We start from the raw sequence: 12,212 nt of genomic DNA on the forward strand, positions 1-12,212 counted from the left end.
TAGAGGTGTCCCTTTGAGTCTTCTACTGAGTACTGTTCTGATAAAACATGAAAAGAAATTACCCAAGACTAGGAAAAAGATCACTGAAAAGAAGTAGGCAGAACAATTCCTAGAGCTTCCACAGGGCTGGAAATAGTTGTTCCCACTAGCCAGAATGCAGACATAATATAGGGATCAGGTAGAATCTTTGAGAATTTGCCTGAGTAGTGGGGCAAAATTTGCTCTAGATAAAAGGCAGTTCTGGGCCTGTCCTAAGGGAAACAAATTAAGCCCCAAAGGGATCCAATAAATTCTAAGAAGTAAAATGCATACCAGAAGTAAAAGCCAACACTATTTAAAAGAATACCAACAATGTAAATTCACAATTGCCTGGCATCCAGTAAAAAATTAGCAGTTATTTAAAGCAGGAAAACAAGAACAATTACCAGGATAAAAATCAATTGATAGATCCAGAAATGACAAACATGAAGGAACTAACACCTGAGGACATTAAAATATATTGTAACTATGCTACATATGTTCAAGTAGATGGAGGATAGAAATGAAAGATACAAAAAAGATCCAGACTAATTTCTAGAGATGAAAATTACAGTAGCTGAAAAACACTCTGGTTGGAACTGGTTAGACACTGTGGAAGAAAAGATCTGTTAGTTTGAAGATATCTAACATGAAGCAGAGAAAGAAAAAAAGACTGAAAAAAAATTGGACAGAGCGTCAGTAACCTGTGGGACAATATCAAGAGGTCTACTATCTGGGAAGATTATGTGTCAGGAGTTGTGTGTCAGGAGGGGAGGGACAAAAAAAGGCCAAAGTTTTTACAAACTTTATTAAGACAATAAGCCTTTGAAGTTCGATAAACCCCAAACGGCGTCAAGTTCAAAATCACATTAAACCAATCACTATAGTTTAAGAATAGATACATATATGGTAAAAGAACAAAGCAAAGGTTAAGATTAACCAAAATTCAGGATAGTGGTTCTCTCTCTCTCCATGGAGGGATGTGATCAGAGGGGAGCTCAAAGTCTTCAAACGTTAGTACTTTTTCTCAAATGACATAAAGGGTAAATATTTTTATTTTTATTATTCTTTAAATTGCATGTACACAAATACTTTTGGCATGTACAACAGAGAACACAATAAACAATAGAAAATAAATTAATGAAGGTCGTCCATTCTTCTTGTTATTTATAACACAAGCCAAAAACTTGAGTCATCCTTCACCACTCCGTCATCAACCAAATCCAATTATCTTTCAATTTTTCTACTCTCCCATCTCCGCTTGAACCAACACCCTGGTTCAAGCCTCCTTCAACTCTCACCCAGAACACTAAAACCTTCCTTTCCCTTAAGGTAAAGAAAGCACTTTTAAATGGGATTGTATTTGTTTTTTTAGCTTGAATCCATCATTCTTCCCCACTTGCTATCTGAAGCAACAGATATAAGTAAGTGCCCAAGGCCAGTCAGGAAACGGCAGACGGGGTTCAAATTTTACTGGCTTTTACTCGAGAGCCCACAATGTCTTTCTCACCCACTATCCTGCCTGGTGTTGAAAAAGACAATGAGAAAGGCTGAGCCCCAGCCTGGCATAGGGTAATCACTGGTTAAAGGAGAGATAGATTTCTTCTCTTCCAATCACCCCCTCACCACTGAAGGGAGCCCAGGTGGGAATTAAAGAGGCCTTGGGTACTTGAGACCTCAATACCTAGGGCCAGAAATTGAGTCATAATCAAGTGCCCTCTTCCCCAACTTTTTTTTATCATTATCTACTGCTCTTGCTTGGCATTTGGGTGAAGGCACCTGGAGGCCCAGCCCGGTTACATGGGGGCCACTAGGAAAACGGATGAGATGGGCATGCAGCACAGGTTTAGAGTAGGGATGAGAGGGGTAGGGGCAGATACAGCCACGGTTGTGGGACTTTCCCAGAGGCCCAGAAGAAATTCGAGTCCACAAAGGTTCAGCTCTTCTCCTTGGCAGCATTGAGCGCTTCCCAAATCTTTGTCTGTGATCTTTCTGCTCTGCAGCAAGGTCCTGCCATGCACTGAGTCTTCAGCGTCCAGCACCGGGCATGACCAAGGGTAGACATCCAGGAAACGGGAGCTCCTCAGCTCTGACTCCAGCACTTTCATCCCTGACACACCCTTTCCTTGTTTCCGGGCCCTCCACCATGAGTCCCCACAGCTGTGATGTTCTGTCTTGTGGGCTCCAAAGTATTTGCCAAATGGATGCTTGCAGACTGACTCTCCTCTGAGCAGTTGCCAGGTCCAGTGTTGTCTATCTGGAATTCTCTTTCTTCTTCATTCACCTATTCAATTTCAACATTTAAGAGATTACTAGATGTTACATATGCTCGCTTGCTGAGCCCAAGGGTCACCTTTCGGACCTTCCCCTTTAGGTGCTCCTCTCCTCCATGGCCACTGCACCGAGGGTAGACCTCATCCCCTAGTTAAGAGGTCTGCCTCTGGAGTAGACAGATCCTGGCTGGGATCCCAGTTCTGTCATTTGAAAGCTTGGGCCCGTTGCTTTATTTTTAGTTTGCTGGTCAGTAAAATGGCTGGCTGAGAAGTCCAGAAATGATATTCTGAACTACTTGGCTGAGTTGCCAGGATAGGCATAAAGCCCTCAATCCCAGGGGAGGGGCAGGGCAGGACAGGCCCTTTAATCCCCAGTATTTGGTAGTCCAATTACCTGGGCTCTGTAAAAAGGGGAAAGAAGTTATAGTGGACTTCGGATTTCTCTGCCCTGGTCTAATGTCCCCTAGAAAACAGAGCCTAAAACAAGAACTAAGTATCGATGTTTTATTTGGGTGGTGTAAACCCAAGGCACTGAGAGTGAGAAAAAGGAAGCAAGCAGGAAGAATGGGAAATAATGCAAGGTGATAGCAGGTGAGGTCCTGCTTCATGACAACCATTGAAGAAGCACAGTAGGTATGTCCACTGGCTACTTGGGAGATCTCCCCATTGGCTGTACTATTTGGAGAAATGGTGCCTTGCAGCAATTCAGGGAAGGGGGAATTTAATCTGCCTGGCTCTCTTCCATTTCTCACTAGTCAAACATTGCCCCAGGAACATTAACTCCCCTACATTTCTGGGTTGCTAGTGGCTACTAGGTGCCAGGTCCCATGCCCTGTGGTGGGACATCCCTTCCAAGTCTGGAAGTAGTGGGAGGAGACAGAAACTCAAGGCATGTGGCTGGTGAGTGCTGGACAGAATCTGATTCAAATATATAAGATGTGTCCAAAACAGTCTAATACTGTTTTATTCCTTTACCAGAAGAGGAAACACGGCATAGTGATCAAATACCTTTCCCAAGGTCACATGGCTAGTGTAAGTGGTAAATTCAGGATTTGAACATAGCCTAGCTCTGGAAACTATGGAAGACCAGGATAAGGAATTTAGTTTTTTTGTAGCAGACAAAGCAGAGTCACTAAAGGGTTTCAAGCTAGGGAGTGACGTAAGATAAAGAGCTTTTTAATAAAGCTCCCAATCTCTACTTTGTTCCATCTTCCCATGTGGCGCAACTCAGCAAAAGCAGGTGGTCCCAGAGAGGTCAGGGTATCCAAGACAGTTTTTGAAGAGTGCCTGACTGGGTCCAGAGCACATATGGGCTTCAACACTGCCCATCATCTTTCTCAGCCTTCATCTAAGCCTACACCTAGCTGGTCAGCGGCTGGCAGGATCTGGGTGGAGAAGCGAAAACGAGGGGAAGAGGATGTTGAACTAAAGACCAGGAGCAGGAGGACCAGCTATCTGTCCACTGATGGCGTCTATGTCAGGGGATCCTGACACCCGTAGATGAGTCCTTTGGTGTTGCCTGAGATGGTCAGATCTCATAAACTGTCGGCTGCACTGATCACATTTATGTGGTCGGTATCTGGTGTGTATCCGCGTGTGTCGTCCAAGCTCATCGGAACGGAAGAAAGACCACGTGCAGCCTTCCCACTTGCACTTATAGGGCCTCTCACCTGGGGAGAGAAGATGACGAGGGAGGGAAGGAATCAGAGCAATTTAGGCCAGCAGATAGGAAGGTAGGGGTCTGATTCTATGAGGCAGAGCAGTCAAGGTTGAGGAATCAGTATAGCTTGATCCCAAGCTCGAAGGATGGGGGCTAATCCCCAACCCTTACAAACCAGGGGTCCAGCACAAATCTAAAGCCCGGTGACTCCTCCAACCCACCCCACCTTCTGACACCTCAATTTACCTGTGTGTTTGCGTTGGTGACTCACGAGGTGAGAGCGCTTAGTATAAGCTTTTCTACAGTCCTCATACTGGCAGCAGTAAGGCCTTAAAACTGGGGACCTCCTCTCAGAAGCCCTTTCCTGGGCCTTGGAGTTCTGCTCTGCTCTATGTGGAGCAGGTTTGTGCTGCTCGGGTAGGAAGAGATCTTCCTGGGAGGCTGGCTGGCTCACAAAAGAGTCCGAGGATTCTAAAGCCAGCAATGATGGGGACCCAGCTGGGGGAATTCCATAGTTGTGGAGATCTCTAGGAGACAATATCTGAGCCAAAGAGGGGAGCATTGCCTGGCTCTCAGTGGAAGGCATGGTTGGGGTCAACAACATTTTAGGTGTTAAAGAGTCTCTGTTAGAAGATACGGTTGGAGGGCCCGAATAAGGCGTTGTTGGTGCACTGATGTGGGACATCATTGGGATTCCAGTGGGAGCTGAGACAGGAGGCTCATTGGGGGGCATCCTTAGGTTCCCACTGAAGGTCATGGCCATCCCTGATATATCGGGCTCTCTTAAGGGCATCATCTGGTGCCCCTGGAAAATCATTCCTGGCTGAGAGGGAGACATTCCTTGATAGTAAATCATCTGGGAAGCAGTGAGAGTTACTTGGGGGCAGTAGTTCACGCCATGCTCAGGCAGCAACACACTGAACTGGGGCCCCACTTCACTTGCATTCTGCCTGGGTGCCTCAGCAGGGACCAAGGGGACATTCTCCAGCTGTGGGCACTGAGGGAAATGTTGAATGCCTGATGGGTCATGGTTCCAAGAGGTGTGCACTCCACTGTTTCCGGGAGATAGAGCTATGTCCAAGACGCACATTGACTTCTCAGTATCCTTGGAGAGAGAGAAAGGTAAAATTCACCCTAGCTCAAATTCCATTGCCACATGTCCCTCCTCCCCATCTCCAGATTGCATCTGAATCCAGGCCTCCATCATCTCCGGCCTGAATGATCTATCCTGCCTCCAGGCCATTCTCCAGCCTGGGCTTTTCTGAGGTGCAGGTCTAGCTGATAACGCAGTGGAAGCCTGCGTGTGACTCATGCCACTTTTCCTCCTTGGCATGTTTTTGGTTTTTATTTCATAAAAAGCAACAAAGATCAAATAAAATATTCTACAACCTATACCTTCAACCACTCTGAGAAAACCCTTAAACTTCAGATTATATTTAAATGTGAGAGTGAAAGAACATCTTAAACCAGCAGAATGGGTGCAGAAAGCCACAAAGGTAGGAAGAATGGAGGCTTCAGATGAGTCCTGGCTTTCGCAAAACTTAGAAACCACCTGCAAATATTTACCTACAGAAGAGGGTCTCACCTGAGTGGGAACTGCTGTGGGCAGGTCTGAGATCAAGGATTGGAGGAGGTAAGAAAAAGAGGCAGACTTTGAAAATAAATTTTTAAAAGCGTGGGGATTGTCTTGGAATTCAGGGGCAGTATCCCTTGATGACAAACTGGTATGAGGGGAAGAAAAGAAGGGATTGGTGGTAGAACCTCTCGAAATAAGATAGGATCCAAAAAAACATATTTAAAAAGAAATTGTCCATTGTTGTAGCAATAGAGAGAGCTCTTGAGCTGGAAAACTGGGAAAGCTACCTCCATTATTTCCCATCCACTCCTCCATTGGGGCAGTGCAGAACAGACCAAGCCATTCAAATACGAAAACCAAACCGTAAGTTAAAAAATACAGACAGTATCCATAAAAGATACTAAAACATCAAAAAAGAAATTAAAGATTGTAATTTTCCAAAAGAAAAAGAAAATTCACCCGAAAAATCCTGCCACATATCAAAGAAAAATTAGCAACAAACACAAATTTAAAAAAAAGAAAACTTAAGAAAGCAATTTCAGCCTTTACAACAATTATAGGATCACAGGGCAGAAAGAGAGAAATTCAAGGAAGTTATATCCAGACAATAGGCTACAAGTTATATTAAGGCAGAGGGAGAGGGCAATGATAAGCGTTGCTCGAAGGGCTTCTGTGGTGTAGCAATATTTCACAGGTTTTTATTCCAAGATAATTCACTAAGCTGTACACTTTAGATGTTTAAACTATTAAACATTTAAAGAAGAACGCTGTTTTTCAAATTCTTCCCAAAGATTTAAAAAAGGAATATTTTCCTAACTCATTCTATGAGCCCAGAATTGCCCTGATACCAAAGCCCAACCAAAACATCACAAGAAAACAACAGACCAAGATATTTTATGAATATAGATGCAAAAATCCTCAACAAAAAACTAGCAAATCAAATCAATCAACACATTGAACAGCTTATATAACAACAAACAAATGGAATTTATCCCAGAAATGCAAGGGTGATTCAACATGAAAATCAATCAATGTAGTATCCTAATATCCTTCATAAGTAAAATAAAAGCAAACAAACAAACAAAAAAAACTCATTATCTCGATTGATGCAGAAAAAGCATTTGAAACAATCCAACACCCTTTCATGATTAAAAAACAAATAAACAAAAACTATGAATAGAAAGAAGCTTTCAACATAATAAAAGGCATTTATGAAAAACCCACTGCCAACATCATACTCAATGGTAAACAACTAAAGACAAGGATGATCACTCTCACCACTTCTATTCAACATTGAATTGGTAGTTTAGCCAGAGCAATTGGGCAAAAATAAACAAACAAACAAACAAACAAACAAAAGGCATCCAAATTGAAAAAGAAGTAAAACTATCTCTGTTGTCAGATAATACAATCGTATATGTGGAAAATTCTGAAGAACACATACACTGACACGAGCTTCTGAGAACTGATCAACAAATTTAGCAACGGAGCAGGATACAAATTCAACACACAAAAATCAGTTGTTTCTATACCCTGACAATAACCAATCCAAAAAGGAAATTAGAAAAACAATTCAATTTATGCTATTGAGAAGAACTATGAATACTTAGAAATAACCCAAGAGGTTAACTCAATCACTGAAAGCTACAAATTAAAGACTTAAGTAAATGGAAAGACATGTTCATGGATTAAAGGACTTAACAGTCAAGTGTTACCTAAAGCAATGTATAGATGCAATACAACCTCCATCAAAATCGTTTTTTGGCAAAAATAGAAAAATCCACCCAAAAATTTATATGGAATCTCAAAATAGCCAAAACCAATCTTGAAAAAGAACAAAATTGGAAAATTCACACTTCCTGATTTAAAACTTACCATGAAGCTACAGCAATCAAAACTGTATGGTATTGGCATTAGGGATAGACTTATAAACCAACAGAAAAAAACAGAGCCCAGAAGTAAACCCTCACATATATGGTCAAATGATTTTCAACAAGGGTGCCAAGACCATTCAATGGGGAAAAGATAGTTTTTTCAATAAATAGTGCTGACATAACTGGATATCCACATCGTTCTTAGCTATGACACTAAAGACATAGGCAACAAAAGAAAAAATAGACAAAATTGGACTTCATCAAAATTTAAAAATTTTGTGCATCAAAGTACACTATCAGCCGTATAAAGGCAACCAACAGAATGGGAGAAAACGTGTAAATCACACATCTGATAAGAGACTAATATCCAGAATATATTAAAAACTCCTAAAACTTAACAGGAAAACAAAACAACCCAATTCAAAAATAGTAAAGGACTGGGGCAGCCGGTTAGCTCATTCAGTTAGAGCTCAGTGCTCTTAACAAGGTTGCCGGCTGGATCCCACATGAGCCATTGTGAGCTGCGCCCTCCACAACTAGATTGAAACAACTACTTGACTTGGAACTGATGGGTCCTGGAAAAACACACACACACAAAAAGTAAAGGACTTGACTAGACATTTCTCAAAAAACATACAAATAGCCAATAAACACATGAAAAGATGCTCAACATCACTAATCATTAGGGAAACGCAAATCAAAACCACAATAAGATACTACTTCACACCCATTAAAATGACAAATATAAAAAAAAAAATTGTCAGCAAGATGTGAAGAAACTGGAATCCTTGTGCACTTGGGAATGTAAAATGATGCAGCCACTATGGAAAACAGTATGGCAGTTCAACAAATTACAAACAGAATTAACATGACCCATAAATTCCACTTCTGGATATATACCTATAATAATTAAAATCAGGGACTAGACTGAATAAATATTTGTACCTACCTTGGTCAGCAGCAGTTTGTACACCCCTAGTAAGCAGCATTTTTCACAATAAACAAAATGTGGAAACAACCCAAGTGTCCGCCAACAGGTGCATGGATAAACAAATAGGATATATATATATATTAATATAATATTTATTCGGCTTTAAAATGGAGGGAAGTTCTGATACATGCTTCAATCTGAGTGAACCTTGAAGACTTATGCTGTAAGTGGATTACACCAGTCACAAAGGACAAATAATGTATGATTCCATTTATATGAGGTACTTACTAAAGTCAAATCCAAAGAGATAGAAAGCAGAATGGTGATTGCCAGCAACTGGGGGATGGAGAGGAGATTGGGAAGTCACTGTTTAATGGTTAAGGAGTTTCAGTTTGGGAAGATGAAAAAAATTCTGGAGATGGATGGTGGTGACAGTTGCCCAATGATGTGAATATGATTAGTGCCACCATACACTTAAACATGGTCATAATGATATTTTTATGTTATGTAGATCTTACCACAATTTTTAAAAATGTTTTTTAAAAGGACACAGAAGAGGTCCCCACTGGCCAAATTTGTGAAAATTTGAGAATCAAAAAGAACAATGATTGTTGATTTTAATAAATTGAATCTGAAAACTCATGAGCCAAAAGTGACAAAGGGTAAGCTATTATCCCAGTGTCAGCCATTGTGAATTGAAGTGAAAGAATTTAGTATTTATTCTGTCTTTCCAGTAGGAAACTGTTATTTCAAAATCACCAAATAATTCCAGTTGTTTACAGAAGAATACAAACTAATAAATGTAGAAGGAATGGTAGAATTAGAAAATCATTATTTTACAACCCCTAAAAAAACTTTTGATCAAGGAAAAAATATTTGGTTGAAACCAGTAGATGAATGATTGCTGGGGAACTGGTCATTTGGATGCAGCCAAGGTAACATGACGCAAATTACTTTCTGATAGCAAGGCTAAAAATAAATTTGAATAGAGGCCAACAGGGTTTTTGCGACTTTAATACAAGGATCAGAGGCAGTCTTACCAAAAATCAGAAATCCAATTAAGCTTTAAGATCTCACTCTAATTAAGAGATAATACAAGAGATAGGTGATCAAGCTAAATTACACCATGAAAAAGCAATCTGGTAAATCCAGAAAAAGGAATCTATAAGAAAAAAATTAGGATCATGAAAAAATAAAGTCAGTTAGGAAAAAAAAACTATTCTAATTTCAGAGACCCAAGGGACATAATAATAAGCAGATGCAGTGTGTGGTCTTAAATTGGATCCTGGTTTGAACACATCAGCTCTAAGGGACATTTTAGGAACAACTAGGGGAATTTGAATAATAATTGCATCTAAAATGTATTAAGAGATTATCATTAATTTTGATAGGTTTGATAATGTTTTGACTATGGAGGGTTGGGGAAATCCTGTTTTATTCACCACTATATACTCAGCATCTAGCGTAAAGTAGACACACTATAGGCCCCAAATAAATGTCTTTTAGATGGGTATTTCTGGGGTGCTCAGCCCCTTTTCCCTCCCTCTCAGTAATGGCCCTCTTTTATTTTCCTGATCCTTCACAGGCAAAAATCTTTGGAGATGGTGAAACACACCTTCACCACTACCTTGGCCTTATTATTCCCCAAAATTCACTCAGGGCCCCATCTCTCCACAGAACCAGCCCAAATATAGGTCACCGATGACTTCCCTGTCACTAAGTCCAAAACCTTGTCAGACTCCTCTTTGCTGGACCTCTCAAGAGCTTCTGAGATTGGGAAGTCACTCTTCTTGAAATGTTTCTTTCCCTTGGCCTCAGGAACACATTACAGGAACACCAAGGACACTCTTGACTAGTTTTTCTCCTTCCCTTCTCTCCAGCCCTCCTTTTCCTTTGCAGGTTTCCCTTAAGCTACTCTCGGGCAATCTTTCTCATGCTAATGATCCATTTCTGTTTACATTCCAATTATTCTTAAATCGATAGCTCCAGGGCAGACCTCTCCCGAATCTTCCAGCTACTTAATGCTCAGTCCATTTGAATAGCCACAGTCACTTTGGACTGTCCAATACACAGCAGCCTCCTTGCCCTCCTCCCCAACCCACCCCAGGGGTGGGAGGTTGGGGGGTTAATCTATTAATCCTGTTTCTTCTCATCCTTTTCTCTCTGATGTCACCATTATTCTCGCTTGATTGTACAGGCTAGATATCTGTGTTGTCCTGGATGTGTCCCTCACGACCTAGGTCCGCGTAATTACCACATTGTAGTGCCTACCTCCAAAACATCTCCAGGATTTCCATCTCCACTCTCACCTCTCTGTTGGGCCGCCATCTTAATTCCTGCTTGGATTATCACAACGGCGTTCTAACCATTGCCTGTAATTCTGCCCACATCCGCCCCAGGGGACTCTTTAAAAAAAATTCAAATCTAGGTTTAAAAAAATTCAAATCTAATTGTGACTGATCATGGTTAAACTCATCAATGGCTTCCTACTGCTCTTGGAATGACCAACTCAAGCCCTGCACGACCGCGATGGTGGGGGGTCCCTGCCTCCCCTCCCCTTGGGCCACTCTCCAGTCACTCTCTTGGCCTTCGGTCTCACGGTCCATCTTTCACTTTCTCCAAGGTAGAGGTATCCTGTCTCTGGTCTAAGGCCCCCAAACCCTTCACCGAACCAGTTCTCCAGTCCCAGACCAAATCCGAAGCTGTCTTCTTGGCCTCCTAAATCAGATCAAACATCTCTGCTATTTGCTCCCGTGGCCCCTGTACTTCTCCGCCACAACAATTTGTACTGCTAATCATTAAGCTATTTATTAATAAAATGGGATAGTGTCTTATGGTAAACTCACCGTTGTATTCCCAGGGTCTGGCAAAGGCCTACCACTTAGAAGGGCTCCAAAAAATATTTAGTTTTTTCCTCCTACCCATTTCCCGCTAACTTCCTAACTTTGTCTTCTTTCCTCAGTACTCAGATCCCTCTCCTGGGACCTTTTTACGCCCAGCACAGAGCTCTTCCTTAGGCTCGGTGAGTATTAATTCGATAAATGACACACGTCCTCGATCTCCCATCCCTCCCAACCTCTTCTTTCAACTCCTAAAGCCCAGAGGTCCGCTTCCCTCCACTCCCGCAGCCTCGTCGCCCCAGCCCCCACGCCCTGCCCCGGGGCTGACGCCCGCCCCACCTCTGAGAACTGGTGCTGAGCTGCCTGCCAATGGCTCAGCCCTTGGGCCTCCTGCTCCATCTCAGCCTGGGATCCACAGCACCTCGGGACTGTGTGCGGGTCCAAACCACATCAGAGGAGAGCTGAGCCCCGCCGCCACCGCGTCGCAGGTCAGGTGTCGCTGCACCTCCACGCCACAATCGGGCGCTCGGCTTCTACTTCCCGCCGCGCTGGGGGGGCGGAGCCAAAGGCCGCACCCTTCGACCCACCCAGCAGAGGCTGCCCCACCCTGCCGGGTTCAGCCTGTCCAGACTCAGCAGGGCCACTAACCGGACCGCTTACCTGGACCACTCCATAAGTCTCAGGTCTACCCCATCCTACCTCCCCATCCACCCTAATGCCTAAGCATTTCTGTTTGGCCCAAATGGGGGTGGGGACACCGAGGTTTCATTGTTCCAGCCAGGCCTTGTTGATCTCTGAATGGAGAAATGGGGAAGGAGGCTGAAGAGAATGGCAGATGGGGTGTGAAGGGTCTCTGCAGACAGGAGAGCCTCCACTACCAGGCCGCCAGATTACGGCTCTCGTCATAAACTCCCAGAGGCCTGGATCTTCTTTGCCAGGTACCTCTGTCCCTTGTACAAACCCAAGACTGGGAGCTCCGCGGTACAATGTCTTTGTTCTACCATACTTATCCAGTACCTATTGTGATGGGCTCTGTGATT

General features: G+C 42.8%; 1 protein-coding gene across 1 annotated transcript; it reads right to left on the reverse strand.

The window, feature by feature from the left end:
* Window positions 1-3,716: 3,716 nt before the first annotated feature.
* Window positions 3,717-11,846, reverse strand: KLF17 (KLF transcription factor 17; the record flags this gene model as incomplete). The annotated part of the gene is made up of 5 exons (XM_081058046.1): window positions 3,717-3,961; window positions 4,198-5,056; window positions 11,512-11,577; window positions 11,651-11,720; window positions 11,833-11,846. The coding sequence occupies 5 exons, from the start codon at window positions 11,844-11,846 to the stop codon at window positions 3,717-3,719; spliced, it is 1,254 nt and encodes a 417-aa protein (XP_080914172.1).
* Between the last annotated feature and the right edge of the window lie 366 nt (window positions 11,847-12,212).

The sequence above is a fragment of the Rhinolophus hipposideros genome (genome assembly GCF_964194185.1).
Source record: "Rhinolophus hipposideros genome assembly, chromosome: 8".
NCBI lineage: Eukaryota > Metazoa > Chordata > Mammalia > Chiroptera > Rhinolophidae > Rhinolophus > Rhinolophus hipposideros.